Source organism: Rhineura floridana, chromosome 15 (assembly GCF_030035675.1).
Source record: "Rhineura floridana isolate rRhiFlo1 chromosome 15, rRhiFlo1.hap2, whole genome shotgun sequence".
In the NCBI taxonomy this organism is placed as follows: Eukaryota; Metazoa; Chordata; class Lepidosauria; order Squamata; family Rhineuridae; genus Rhineura; species Rhineura floridana.
The window spans coordinates 13,150,668-13,165,642 of NC_084494.1; the positions used below are offsets into that span (position 1 = coordinate 13,150,668).

Below are 14,975 nucleotides of genomic sequence, written 5' to 3' on the forward strand. Positions count from 1 at the left end.
CTATCACTGGCTCAGGATCCACCCACCATTGGTCTCCCTGCTTTCTGCCCTACATTGGAGGCCAGCCACCACTGGTGCCACCCATCTGGAAGCAGCCCAGTGACTAAGGCTGCTTTGGAACAGAATCACTTCGCCAAACAGGCACAGTCTTGCTTCCTAATCACCCTTTGGGTGTTCTCTCTGCCGTTCCCACCTCACCATTTTGGCATCCCAAAGCTGGACTATCAACGCACAAGCGAGGCTAAACCAAATCAACAGGAAGCCAAATAAACAACCCACAAGTGTGTACTTACTTTTATAGATCTCTGAGTCAAATCCAGACTCCGTCCCATAATATTCTGCAAAACAGAGGAGGGGAGTTGAGGATATGTATATATCATAAATGTTTCCAGACTAATATATCCGTTCTAAACTAGTATATAATTATACTAATTAGTGGGCCCTCAGCGATAGATCACCTGCTTTGCATGCAGAAGGCCCCACTTTTCAAAGAGAGAAGGGTTTTTCCCAGCCCTGCCCGGGGATGCCAGAGACTGAATGTGAGTCTTTCTGCATGCAAGCAGGTGCTCTTCCACTCGGTATCAGGCAACTTCCTGTGCCATCTGTTCCCAACATTGAGGAGCTCCAGAGGCAATGCTGCTGAGTTTCCTTGGATGAGAGAGTACTAAAGCATCTGAATATTTTGTAATATTTAGTTTATTTAAAAGTATCTAGGTAGAGCAGAAATGGAAGCAGAACTCAGAAGACAGCAGATAGGTTGTTCTTAATTGTTTTTCATTATGTCGTTTCAAATTGTTGTAACAAATTGTTCTAATCGTTATGTTTTAAAATTGTTGTTACCCGCCTTGGGTGACAGGCAGGTAATACATAATAATAATAACAAATGTTTTGCACTACAACTCCCATCAGCTCCAGCCAAGCACAGCCAATACTGAGGGATAATGGGAGTTGTAGTCCAAAACGTCTGGACAGCACCAGACAGCTGCCCTAGAGAAATGCTCTGCGTACCCCATGCGTGCTTTGAGGCAACTCTCAGTTCTCACTCTCTCTGCCCCATAGCCGTAGAGAAAATTCTCCCTTATACCACCTGTGGAAAACAGGGATTGCAGGGATCCACCATGGAATGTATGGGCTCTGAACCAAAGTGAACACAGGAAACGATTGCGTAAATACCCTGGTTGCTTCAATTGTATGTTGCTTTTGTTACGATGGGGCGTTACCGTAACAGCAAATTAATGCAATTTTGCACCTTAGGGAAAGCTATTTCCACTTTCCTTTTTACCACAAGGAGCTTTTTCATGCTGTTGCATGAATATTGTAATTTATCATGATGATGAATTTATTTATATACTGCTTAATTGTGGCTTCTAGGTAATAGAATTTAGAAAAATTGCCGCCCTTAGCTCCTGCTGGAAGGAAAGGCAGGATATAAATCTAATAAATGATAATAATGTGTAGACCTATAGATTTATAGAATTTATAGAAAATCTGAACATTTATAGCAATTCTGTGTACATAATGAAAAGAATAAAATAAAGATATCAATAAAACAGAAAAGTCAGGAAAACTAAAGAACAAATATACATAGCTCAGTTATATGTCTGGGTAGGTGCTGAAATTAAAAAAAGCTGGTGTCTAAAACAATATGGCAAGTGTACCTGCCTGTTGTCAATAGGCAAGGAGTTCTAAAGCACAGCTGCTGTACAGAGGTGCTTGTACGCATGATGTACAAGTTCCACACATTTTGCGATGAAGCAGCTACAAAGAATATTTCTGGGGAAAGCCCTAAAGCCCATTTTAGAGAGAAAGGAAAGCACCCATACACACACTTACTCCTGACAAGCACAGTTGCAAATGAGTAGGCCTCGCCATACGAATTTTTCACTTCCACACTGTATTCAGCAGAATCATCCATGGAGCATCTGGAAGAACAGAGGTTGTTTCAAGCACTTGGCACTGAGGTGGCCCTACAGATGAAAGGATCTGCCAACTTGAGTCCTCTTAGTTTTTTTACTTTTCCCATCTTAAATTCATTTCTTTACATTTCTGCAGCAATTTGCAAATTTTTGTTTAAAATTCTTTTTAGTGTGAATTTTCCCCAAATAAACACATCTTGGTTTATTTAGAAATCAGTTTTGACTGATGTCAAATATGTACATATTTCTACAAAAGCAATTTCTCCAAATATAATCCATTTTTGTATGTTTGCAGTAATATATTCATTTTTATGCACACTTTCCCCTAATATATGCATTTCTATAAGCACTGTTTGGTTGCAGAACTGCACTGCAAAATTTGAAGAATTTGGAAGGATGGCTGGGTTTCAGTTCTCATATTGGTTCAGAAAGTGCAAATTTGGTATATTTGGCTTTAAATGTGAACTGAGGGCAAAAGGCTCCTGAAAGTTTGATAAAAGGAGTTACTTTTTACTTTATCTTTTATTTATTTATTTATAATTAAATTTGTTAGTCGCCCATCTGGCTGGTTGTCCAGCCACTCTGGACGACGTACATGATAAAACAGTATATAAAACAATTAAAATTTAAAAACAATAAAAAACTAGCCCATCTCAAACGCCCGCCTAAAAAGCCAAGTCTTCAGGGTCCTGCGGAAGCTCATTATAGACGGGGCATGGTGTATATCACCTGGGAGAGAGTTCCAGAGGGTGGGGGGCACTATTGAGAAGGCCCTCTCTCGAGTCCTCACCAGCCTAGCTATTTTGACTGGTGGGCTCCAGAGAAGGCCCTCTGAGGTTGATCTTGTTGAGCGACATCCCTGTCGATGCTGGAGGCGCTCCTTCAGATAGGCTGGGCCACAACCGTATAGGGTTTTAAAGGTTAAAACCAACACCTTGAATTGGGTTCGGTACACAACCGGTAACCAATGCAACTCCTTCAGCACAGGAGTGATGTGATCTCTACGGCGGCTGCCTGCAATCAGACGCGCCGCTGCTTTCTGTACCAGCTGTCATTTCTGAACCGTTTTCAAGGGTAACCCCACGTACAGCGCATTACAGTAGTCTAGGCGAGTGGTGATCAGGGCATGTACCACCGGTGGGAGCAGATGATTGGGAAGGTAGGGGCGTAGCCTCCATATCAGATGGAGTTGATACAGTGCTGCTCGGCTCACAGCTGAAACTTGAGCCTCCATAGACAGCTGGGAGTCAAGAATGACCCCCAGGCTACGGACCTGGTCTTTCAAGGGCAATCGTACCCCGTTAAGCACCAGGTCTATATCTCCCAGCCTTCCCTTGTCTCCCACAAACAGCACCTCGGTTTTGTCAGGATTCAGCTTCAACTTATTCTTTCCCATCCAGCCACTCACTGACTCCAGACACTTGGACAGGGTTTCCACAGCCAACCTTGGTGAAGATTTAAATGAGAGATAGAGCTGCGTGTCATCCGCATACTGATGACATTGCAGCCCAAAACTCCTAATGATTGCTCCCAGCGGCTTTATATAGATGTTAAAGAGCATTGGAGAAAGGATAGAACCCTGTGGCACCCCACAAGTGAGGGGCCAGGAATCTGAAACCTCTTCCTCCAATGCTACTCTTTGGTATCTCCCAGAGAGGAAGGAATGGAACCACTGCAATACAGTGCCCCCAATACCTAACCTCTGCAGGCGATCCAAGAGGATAGCGTGGTCGACGGTATCAAAAGCTGCTGAGAGATCGAGGAGGACAAGGAAGGTGCCTTCGCCTCTATCCCATGCCCTTCTCATATCATCTACCAAGGCGACCAAGGCTGTTTCAGTCCCATGTCCCGGTCTGAAGCCCTACTGAAATGGATCCAGATAATCTGCTTCTTCCAAGTGTGCTTGCAACAGTTTAGCCACCACCCGCTCAACTGCCTTGCCTAAGAATGGCACATTTGGGCTCTTAATTAAGCCAATTACCTGCTAATGTCCAAAGAAAGCATTCCAAACTCATTCTTCATCTTGTATTTCCCAGCTGGAGCTAGGAGGGGATCAATCTGAACTCCATTTTTATACCTGTCAGGTGCAAACCAGCAAGCACAGAGACATGAAAAGGAAGTGCAAATAGTTTAATCATGTTTAATGATCCTATTATTTATAACATGTTTATCCTGCCCTTCTTCCAAAGTGTTCAGAGCACTGTGCTTGGCCTTTGACTTTTATCCTCACAACAGCCCTGTGAGCAGAGCTTGGAAAAGTTACTTTTTTGAACTACAACTCCCATCAGCCCCAGCCAGCATGGCCACTGGATTGGGCTGATGGGCGTTGTAGTTCAAAAAAGTAACTTTTCCAAGTTCTGCCTGTGAGGTAAGTAAGGGGTTGTTGATTTTCAAATGGTGGGTCAGGAGTTAGGACACACTACTAGGTCATTGCCTGATCTAAGGTGGGTTATAACAACAACACTGCCATCATACAAATATATGATAAAATATTAAGAAATGGATCCCCAAATGCACATTTGAGTTAAAGGTGGTCCTGGGTCTGAAAACATTAGGCTTCTGGGTGCATTGAGAGATTGTGACTGGCCATCCTTTTGTGCTTGAACAGACATTTGAACCTGAGTTCCTCTGGTCGACACCACATTGGGACTGATGAATCTGTCCATTTCAGGTTCTCTTTTTTTCAACCCACATTTCCGTGTCAATTTGTGAATTTTTTAAAGTCCTCATAAACATTTGTCTGCATTTTAGTGCGCATTGCTCCTAATGCGCACAGTTTTCTATGCAATTTTGCCTACTATGCTATTTTTTGCTAGCAGCTTTCTCTAATATAACACTTTTTTGTATACACATTTTTGGACATAGCTTTTGGTTGGAGAACTGCATAGCAAAATTCTGAGAAGTGCATAAGAACATAAGAACATAAGAAGAGCCTGCTGGATCAGGCCAGGGGCCCATCTAGTCCAGCATCCTGTTCTCACAGTGGCCTACCAGGTGCCGCGGGGAAGCCCGCAAGCAGGACCCGAGTGCAAGAACACTCTCCCCTCCTGAGGCTTCCGGCAACTGGTTTTCAGAAGCATGCTGCCTCTGACTAGGGTGGCACAGCACAGCCATCATGGCTAGTAGCCATTGATAGCCCTGTCCTCCATGAATTTGTCTAATCTTCTTTTAAAGCCGTCCAAGCTGGTGGCCATTACTGCATCTTGTGGGAGCAAATTCCATAGTTTAACTATGCGCTGAGTAAAGAAGTACTTCCTTTTGTCTGTCCTGAATCTTCAACATTCAGCTTCTTTGAATGTCCACGAGTTCTAGTATTATGAGAGAGGGAGAAGAACTTTTCTCTATCCACTTTCTCAATGCCATGCATAATTTTATACACTTCTATCATGTCTCCTCTGACCCGCCTTTTCTCTAAACTAAAAAGCCCCAAATGCTGCAACCTTTCCTCGTAAGGGAGTCGCTCCATCCCCTTGATCATTTTGGTTGCCCTCTTCTGAACCTTTTCCAACTCTATAATATCCTTTCTGAGATGAGGCGACCAGAACTGTACACAGTATTCCAAATGCGGCCGCACCATAGATTTATACAACGGCATTATGATATCGGCTGTTTTATTTTCAATACCTTTCCTAATTATTGCTAGCATGGAATTTGCCTTTTTCACAGCTGCTGCACACTGGGTCGACATTTTCATCGTGCTGTCCACCACAACCCCGAGGTCTCTCTCCTGGTCGGTCACCGCCAGTTCAGACCCCATGAGCGTATATGTGAAATTCAGATTTTTTGCTCCAATATGCATAATTTTACACTTGTTTATATTGAATGGCATTTGCCATTTTTCCACCCATTCACTCAGTTTGGAGAGATCTTTTTGGAGCTCTTCGCAATCCCTTTTTGTTTTAACAACCCTGAACAATTTAGTGTCGTCAGCAAACTTGGCCACTTCACTGCTCACTCCTAATTCTAGGTCATTAATGAACAAGTTGAAAAGTACAGGTCCCAATACCGATCCTTGAGGGACTCCACTTTCTACAGCCCTCCATTGGGAGAACTGTCCGTTTATTCCTACTCTCTGCTTTCTGCTTCTTAACCAATTCCTTATCCACAAGAGGACCTCTCCTCTTATTCCATGACTGCTAAGCTTCCTCAGAAGCCTTTGGTGAGGTACCTTGTCAAACGCTTTTTGAAAGTCTAAGTACACTATGTCCACTGGATCACCTCTATCTATATGCTTGTTGACACTCTCAAAGAATTCTAATAGGTTACTGAGACAGGACTTTCCCTTGCAGAAGCCATGCTGGCTCTGCTTAAGCAAGGCTTGTTCTTCTATGTGCTTAGTTAATCTAGCTTTAATAATACTTTCTACCAGTTTTCCAGGGACAGAAGTTAAGCTAACTGGCCTGTAATTTCCGGGATCCCCTCTGGATCCCTTTTTGAAGATTGGCATTACATTTGCCACTTTCCAGTCCTCAGGCACGGAGGAGGACCCAAGGGACAAGTTACATATTTTAGTTAGCAGATCAGCAATTTCACCTTTGAGTTCTTTGAGAACTCTCGGGTGGATGCCATCCGGGCCCGGTGATTTGTCAGTTTTTATATTGTCCATTAAGCTTAGAACTTCCTCTCTCGTTACCACTATTTGTCTTAGTTCCTCAGAATCCCTTCCTGCAAATGTTAGTTCAGGTTCAGGGATCTGCCCTATATCTTCCACTGTGAAGACAGATGCAAAGAATTCATTTAGCTTCTCTGCAATCTCCTTATCGTTCTTTAGTACACCTTTGACTCCCTTATCATCCAAGGGTCCAATTGTCTCCCTAGATGGTCTCCTGCTTTCAATGTATTTATAGAATTTTTTGTTGTTGGTTTTTATGTTCTTAGCAATGTGCTCCTCAAATTCTTTTTTAGCATCCCTTATTGTCTTCTTGCATTTCTTTTGCCAGAGTTTGCAAATTTAGGACATCTGCTTTATCAGGATCCCTGACCATGTGGGGGTTTCTGCTCATGTTCAAGTGAACCTGAGTAAACGCTCCCTGCAGACATTCCCCACTCAACACGGGAAGGTCAGGCACTGAGGCCCCCTCTGCACTTACCTTTAAAGCAGTATCATACCACTTTAAACAGTCATGGCTTCCCCCAAAACATACTAGGAGCTGTAGTTTGTTAAGGGTGCTGAAAGTTATTAAGAGACCCCCAGTGTGGTGTAGTGGTTAAGGTGTTGGACTGTGACCTGAGAGACCAGGGTTCGAATCCCCACATAGCCATGAAGCTCACTATGTGACCTTGGGCCAGTCACTGCCTCTCAGCCTCATGAAAACCCTATTCATAGGGTTGCCCTAAGTTGGAATCGACTTGAAGGCAGTACATTTACATTTTATTCCTTTCACCGAGCTGCAATTCCCAGAGTTCCCTGGGAATGATTATTCAACCACTTTGGGAATGGAAGGCTTAGGTGCACATGAACCTGCCCAAACTCGAAGGGCCTCTTTTGGGACCCCTTGTCACATCGTCTCTTATCACCATCTCAGCCTGGTAGTGATTCAAGATAGGACCTTTCCAAGTGTGGCTAGAGATAGGCAAATCTGTCATTTTGGGTTTCTCTGATTTTTGTCTCTCATTTAAATTCAGTTCTTCAGATTCCCACATCAGATTGGGATATCAGAGGCACATGTTACTAAATTCTTCCAAGCTACACAGGAAGTGGATTGGACTGTGAAAGACCAACCCAAATTATGTTTGCATTTTGACAAATTTGTAGGGCAGTACAACATCTCAGAGAGGAGGTCCCCTGGTGCATTCACTATAGCGACCCAATTTCCCTGCTTTTTAAAGTTTGATAGAAATATCTGTGGGCTATAGGTATGTTCTTAAACAGCAAGGTGTTTTGCCTATTAGTTAATTTCTCTGCTTTTTAATCTGGGAGGTGAGAAATAGGATCCTGTGCAAGTTGGCTGAGAATGGGTTGATCATTTGCATACTTATTGAGTTCAGTGGGATTTACTCCCCTGCAATAATGCTTAGGATAGGTGAAACTGGCCACAGGGGATGGGGATGGAAGGAGGAGGAGGAGGGAGGGGAGGAAGGGCAAAGGGGAGAAGGGGGATGGGAGCAGGTAGGAGGGGGACAGGAGGAGAAGGACATGTTTGATCATTTGCATGTTTATTGAGTTCAGTGGCATTTACTCCCGTGCAATCATGCTTAGGATAAGTAAAACTGACTGGGGGGAGGGAGGGAGGGGGGAGGGCTGGAGTGGGCAGAGGAGGAGGAAGGGAAAGGAGAGGGGAAGGAGGGGAAATGCAGGTCTGATTATTTGCATGCTTATTGAGTTCAATGGGATTTACTCCTATGCAATCATGGTTAGGATAGGTAAAACTGACCATGGGGAAGTGGGAGGGGGAAGGAGCGGATTGGAGGGGGCAGAGAAAGGGGGAGAAGAGGGCAGGTTTGTTCATTTGCATGCTTATAGAGTTCAATGGTATTTACTTCTGTGCAATCATGCTTAAGATAGGTAAAACTGACCATGGGGAGAAGGAAGGGGAGGGGGAGGAGGGGGGAGGGGAAGGAGTGGATTGGAAAGGGAGGGGGATGGGAAGGGAGGGGAGGGGCAAAGGAAGGGGGAGGGAAGGGGCAAGAGGGAGGGGATAGGAGGAGAAGGGAAGGTGGGTTTGATCATTTACATACTTTTTGAGTTCAATGGGATTTATTTCTGTGCAATCATGTTTGAAAATGGAAATGGACTGCCTTCAAGTCGATCCCTACTTATGTTGACCCTATGAATAGGGTTTTCATGGTAAACAGTATTCAGAGGTGGTTTACCATTGCTTTCCTCTGAGGCTGAGAGGCAATGACTGGTCCAAGGTCACCCAGTGAGCTTCATGGCTGTGTGAGGATTCGAACCCTGGTCTCCCAGGTTGTAGTCCAACACACTAACCACTATGCCACACTGGCTCTTATACTGGGGGAAATTGCCTTACAAAAATGCAATTGCAATTAGGGAAATTGCTATCAAATGTGAATAAGAATAAGAATAAGAATAAGAATAAGAAATTCACACAAAAATGCTGATGAATTTTCTTGAGGACTTTTTTTAAAAATTGCAAAATTATGCATAAAGGTCCTGATGTAATATGGAGAACTGAACTTAAAAGACTGGAAAAATTAGAAAATGGGAGAAACCGAAACAGACCGGTTTGTCCATCCCTACTGCTCACTTACCAGGTCACCTGTGGCAGAGGAGAAGCAAGGATCGTACATTCCAATTTCACACTCATTCTTTCCCAGACTGCATGAGCTCGGAGAGGGATCCAGAACATAGGTGGCCGGCAAGATAACAATTCAATGACCTCCTTTTCCAGCTGTGCCTTTGCTTCAGCCTAGGACAAGGATCACAGACAGTTTCAAAACTTTTTATCTTAGCGTTCTATAAATATATGTGCAGGAATGGAGCAGGCAACTCTTAACACCCTTCTGTTTTCTGCTACAGAATAACTAGGCTGTCATTTTTTGACCTGTGGAGTCAAGCAGCTCTATGGCCTGTGAAGGTAGCTCAGGAAACGGTTCTCTTTAGAGAGCGTCAGGTCACCTCCAGAATGGAGGGTTGCACAATTAAAGCTAATTAAAGCCCCCTGTCCAGTTGGTACAACAAATCTATTAAAAAACAAACCCCAAAAACAGATTTTTCTGTGGTTAGGAAAGTGACAGGGAATGCGCTGAAAAGTGTGGAATGAAAAAATTATTAACAGGAAGTTGTTTAAATCCCTCACAAGAAAATCAGGATGGAAAGTCATTGTTATATAACCTCCCCACAAACAAATCAGAGCAAATGCTGGGCACACTCTAACCTCCAAGTAAACTCTGGGCAAGCACATCAGGATGAATGCTCAATAAAGAGGTCACCTAGAGGAGCCTTCAAGAAACGGCTGTTATTCTATGGCTCAGAGATCCCTTCAGTCCCGGCTGATTTTAATCAGTCCTCCTGGCTCCGCCACACGTACATTGATTCTCCATACATATGGAATTCTGAAGATGTTTTAGAAAACACTAATAATATTTTTGTTTAATAGGATTGTAATGGTATTTTTTCCTTGCTATGTAATAGATTTTGTTTATTGCTTTTTTTATATATTACTGTCGTTATACAATAGCATTGACCAGCAGTTGCTGTTCATTTTAAATTAGATACCACAGGACATTCATGAGATTACATGGAATCTTTACCTGCAAATCTTTACCTACCTACTTAAATGGAAGTAAGCCCAAGTGAGCTCAGTGGGATTTAGTTCTGAGTAAGGATGGGGGAGAAATTTGATTTGATTCACATTTAAAGCCGAATTTATCAAATTAGTACTTTCCGAAACAATCGGAGAGCTGAAACACAGCCATCCTTCAAAATCCACAACTATCCAAATTTTATGATGCAGCTCACCAACCAACCAACCAATGTTTACAAAAATAAATATATTAGGGGGGAAATGCATAAAAATGAATATATCTGTTAAAAATATAATTAAAATGCATTATATTAGGTGAATTTGCATGCAAAATGTGTACATTAGTCAAAACTGTATACAAAAATTTGTTCATTAGGAGACATTGGTACTAAAATACTGAAGACTTTTCTGAGGATACTGAGGATCTTCTGAAAATACTGAGGATTTTCTTAAAAAACAAAAAATGTGCAAATTGCTTCAGAAATGTGGAGAGCTGAATTCAAGACTGGAAAAATGAGAAGCAGAGAGAACCAAAATCGACAGATCCTTCCATCCTGATTTCTGAGTAGACATGTATAGGATTGTGCTGTTTATTGCTTAAGGCCTGAGTTAGGGCACCTACATTTGGACACAGGTGAATGGATGGCCATGTGTCCTACTTTAGAGAGGACAGTTCTCTAATTTGAAGGGCTGTCCGATCCAAATCTAAGATAAAGAACCACAAGCAGGGAGAGCAACAAGGGCCTTGAAGAAGCCAAAGCAGAAGCCTTGAAGTTGCCCATCAACAGCACCAGGTAGTAGACTGAGCTGGCACACAATAAGCCACCTGGTCACAGTCTTTCCCACTATGGTGAGATGTATTTCTATCCAAATTATGGAAAATGCTTCTAAACTGGCACCTACACATTTAAATTAGCACATGCAAACTTTATGCTAAAAAGGCTCTTCTTTTGTTCCCTCCCCCTTTTTTTGGCAATGCATGACCCTACACAGGTGGCATACCCACAATGTTTGAAAAATTGTTTCTGTATTTCATTAAATGATGAACAGTTTTGTAGCCTTTTTGTTGTTTAGTCACGACCTCTCACAAAGAGATCTCAGGACTCGGAACTAGCCAGGAGACATCAATAAACACTGAGATTCTTTATTGATGTGACTATTCTAGCTGTTGGTTGTTATCCCACTCACTCCTGCTGCTGCTGCTGCTGCTTACTACTACTACTACTACTACTACTACTACTAGTAGTAGTAGTAGTAGTAGTAGTAGTAGTAGCAGCAGCAGCAGCAGCAGCAGCAGCAGCTACCCGCCCTTCACCCTGAGGTCCCAGGGCGGGTTACAAAATACTGTACATGCTTAAAAATAAATTACTATAAGTTAAAATTACAAACATCATAAAAATAGGATGGCTCCTCAAAATATACACCTCATACATGTCCCTCTCTGGGCAAACCATGTGGCTCTGCTCCTTTCTTTTCCCAACATTCACAATTTTCAGCTGTTGAGCTAGCAGAAATCACTACTGGACAGCAACAGGTGTATCTGCAAACGTGCTGAGAGACAGACGTTACTCCTCCGCAAAGCTGCGGCCTTAAGACTGATCCACGTTTGGGACCAATTTACAAACTTCTGGACTGGCCCCCAAGCTGATGGATGGATGTGGGTGGAAAGGCGATGCTGCTGTTTTCACGGAGACTCCATATCTGCCCACTGAATTTTATCCAGTTTTCAGAGCTGGAACAAAAGAAAACCCAGGCCACATTCACACTATACATTTATTGCATTATTGTTCCACTTTAAACAGTCATGGCTTCCCCCAAAGTATCCTGGGAAATGTAGTTTGTTAGGAGTGCCGAGAGTTGTTAGGAGATGCTTATTCTCCTCACTAAGCTACAATTCTCAGAGTGGTTTAACAGTCAGCCCCTCTTCCCAGGGAACTCTGGGAACTGTAGCTCTGTGAGGGGAATAGGGGCCTTCTTAACAACTCTCAGCACCCTTCACAAATGACACTTCCCAGGATTCTTTGGGGAAAACCATGACAGGTTAAAGTGGAATAATAGTGGAATAAATGTATGGTGTTAATGTGGCCCCAAGGGTCTTGGCTGGGGCTGAATCCATCTTTCAAACAACCCACTTTCATTCAAGCCAACCAGCGGATGCTCCTCTGCTTACCTTTCTTCGAAGGGCCTTTTTGTCAGCCCTCACACGCAAGGATCGGCAGTTCCTAATGACTGTTTTCTCCAGCTTCTCCATGTCGTTCCCAAAACGGATTCTCTTCTGCCCCCTCTTCTCTAGCTCCAGAACAGCAGCCTCCCGCCTCATTTTGGTTTCCCTGGAGACAGAAAGCATACAATGTATAAGGCTGTTATCCAGTGCCCTTGTTCCGTTAGTGCAGGGATTCACATTTGGGCAACAGAACTTCCCCCCTGTCTTCCTCCTCCTCCCCCCTCGTGTGCACCCCATGTCCTCCCCAAATCTGCTCTGGGGGGCTCGGGGAACCTCAGGAACAGATTTAAGGGGCATGAGGGACATTGTCCACTGTGAGAACAGTATGCTGGACTAGATGGGCACCTCCATTACTAATATAACTGGCCCTATTTGACCTCATCATGCTTTACCATTTTGGAAAAGTTTGAGATGTAGTAAATTATTGGACATACCATGATACTTCCGCTGTCAAGGCAAGTGCTGATGCTATGGAGAAATCTGAAAGCGTGAAGCCCTCTTCTTCGCTGTTGCCCACGAGGTTGAGAAAGCAAATACAAATGAATGAATGAATGAATATCCAAGAAATATTACAAGGTGCAGGGAGGGAGGCAAAATGGGACAGGTTCATACACAAAATGTTGTACATGGGTTGGTTGTGTCCAGGGAATAGTGCCCAGAGAACAGCAACAACAAAAAACTATTGTCAATGAAACATGCACCGAGGGTTGTACTCAATGTTAGTCCTCCTCAGTGTAGACCCATTAAAATTGATGACGTGACTAACTTGGGTCCTTTCATTTCAATGGGTCTACTCTGAGTAGAACGCTCTGGGCTCCTGCTGGGAGGAAGGGTGGGATATTAATCAGATAATAAATAAATAAATAAACTTAGGTACAAATCAGAGAAACATCATGATCTTTAAATATTGAATCATTTAGCTAGTTATGATCCAACTCATATTGAGTCAAAATGATTTTCTCTAGAAATTTACCAGATCAGACTGATTAAATTGAAAAAAAAATATTTTCATGGCAGGAGAAGACCCTGTGGTGACACGATGGTCATTACAACGAGCAGAATTTTAACTTGATGCTTGTCTTGCATTTTCTTTATATCTGAAATTGGAGAAACATTCATCTGCACATTTTCCTCTTCTTCTTCTTCTTCTTCTTCTTCTTCTTCTCTCTCTCCCCCTTTTTGTGCGTATTAAATTGTAAGCCATTGTTTAGAAATGTGAACTGCCTTGGGTGCATTGTCACAATGTCAACAAATGATTTTCACACAGTGCATAGTTCAACTCTGGAATTGCAGCAGGATGAGTAATTTTGTTTCAGTCAATGACCAGCAAATAGAAAATAGAAAACATCAGAAATGCAGTATACAGAAAGCAGAAGCCCCCCCCAAAATATGCAGCACTGATAATAATATATACATACATCAGGATAAAACAAAACAAAACATTAAAATAATCGCATTATCATTCCTTTCTGAAAAACAGTAGCTGCTGCACGGAAACTAGCAACCTTGGTTGTGACCTGTGGGTTCTGGTTAGCCAGCAGATAATGTAAGTAAAACAAATCTGAATTCCTGGGAAGTTTTTGTAGGATGGAATTTTTTATTACTCCAATAAAAATATATCAGAGGTCACAACAGAAGGAGCAATACAACAGTGCATGTCCTAATGTCTCCATCTCCCCTGCATCACAAGGGCATATGCGTTTGCAGTAGGAACTCCCTTAAATCTTCCTTCCAGAAGTGCAGAAGGTGACACATTCAGCTTAGCTAACATAAATTCTTTTCTGTATTTGGAGATGGTCAGATTTACCAAATAGTTTGTGGGTACAAATGCCCTCCCACTATCCATTATCCATATCTGGCTCTGAGATAAGACTGTCACTCTCTAGAGTTTCAACACCAAGGGGGAGTAGTGGAGCCGTTTCCAAGTCCTTTATCTCCGCTAACACCATTTCCAAAGCCAGGTTGGGAACTAGAGATATATCCTCTTCCCATTGTATATGATTTTTAGTAGTGACTGACCAGTCATTAGGGGTTGAAATGGAATGCATGTATGAGTTTTCCAGTTGTTTGTTTGAACCAACCCGTAAAAACTGGGTGATCTTTGTCTGGTTCCTGGTATCTTTGTTTTCTGAAGAAAAGGGAGGGGGTGGCAGTCTTTTCTTTCTCTGTCCGGATTGTTCGACTTGTATGCTTTTAAAGGGGGAGCTGGCTTCTAACGCTTTCCGAGCCTTCCTGGTCAGAACCATAATGATGGTAATTTAAAGTTTGAAAGGCACTTATCCGGTGTTCCGGTGTTCAACTATACAAAGTAAACTGACCAAAGTAAACTGACCAAATATGCCTGGGCAGTAAATTACGATCGGGTCTACCCCACACAGAGTCTTTTAGTCTTTTAGTCAGTCCAAAAATACAGATAAATACGCGCGTCTTCAGTCTAGGCTCAGCATTTTATTCTAGTTGGTTGATTGCAGCACTCCCTTTCTGTAGATAACGCTCAAATACACAAACCGAAGGAAGGCTAGCAAAAGGCTGCAGCTGGGAGGGAGGAATTAAGGCTTGTAGCTCCCACTATCCCTAAACTTGCTCCCACAGGAGACAGTGGTGGCCACCAACTTGGATGGCTTTAAA

General features: G+C 42.9%; 1 protein-coding gene across 2 annotated transcripts in view; it reads right to left on the reverse strand.

Moving 5' to 3' along the window:
- Window positions 1-14,975, reverse strand: part of MYOM3 (myomesin 3) — a 69,693-nt gene that overhangs the window by 48,742 nt on the left and 5,976 nt on the right. The window contains exons 1-7 of one of the 2 annotated variants that reach the window (XM_061596072.1): window positions 13,321-13,488; window positions 12,782-12,853; window positions 12,294-12,453; window positions 9,129-9,286; window positions 3,898-3,993; window positions 1,834-1,922; window positions 294-338 (exon numbers count right to left, since the gene is read on the reverse strand). In XM_061596072.1, coding sequence (XP_061452056.1) covers window positions 294-338; window positions 1,834-1,922; window positions 3,898-3,993; window positions 9,129-9,286; window positions 12,294-12,443 — 538 coding nt within the window. In that variant the 5' untranslated portion in view covers window positions 12,444-12,453; window positions 12,782-12,853; window positions 13,321-13,488. Of the gene's footprint in view, window positions 1-293; window positions 339-1,833; window positions 1,923-3,897; window positions 3,994-9,128; window positions 9,287-12,293; window positions 12,454-12,781; window positions 12,854-13,320; window positions 13,489-14,975 lie in introns of those variants that run through there. The other variant, XM_061596070.1, reaches the window with a different exon arrangement.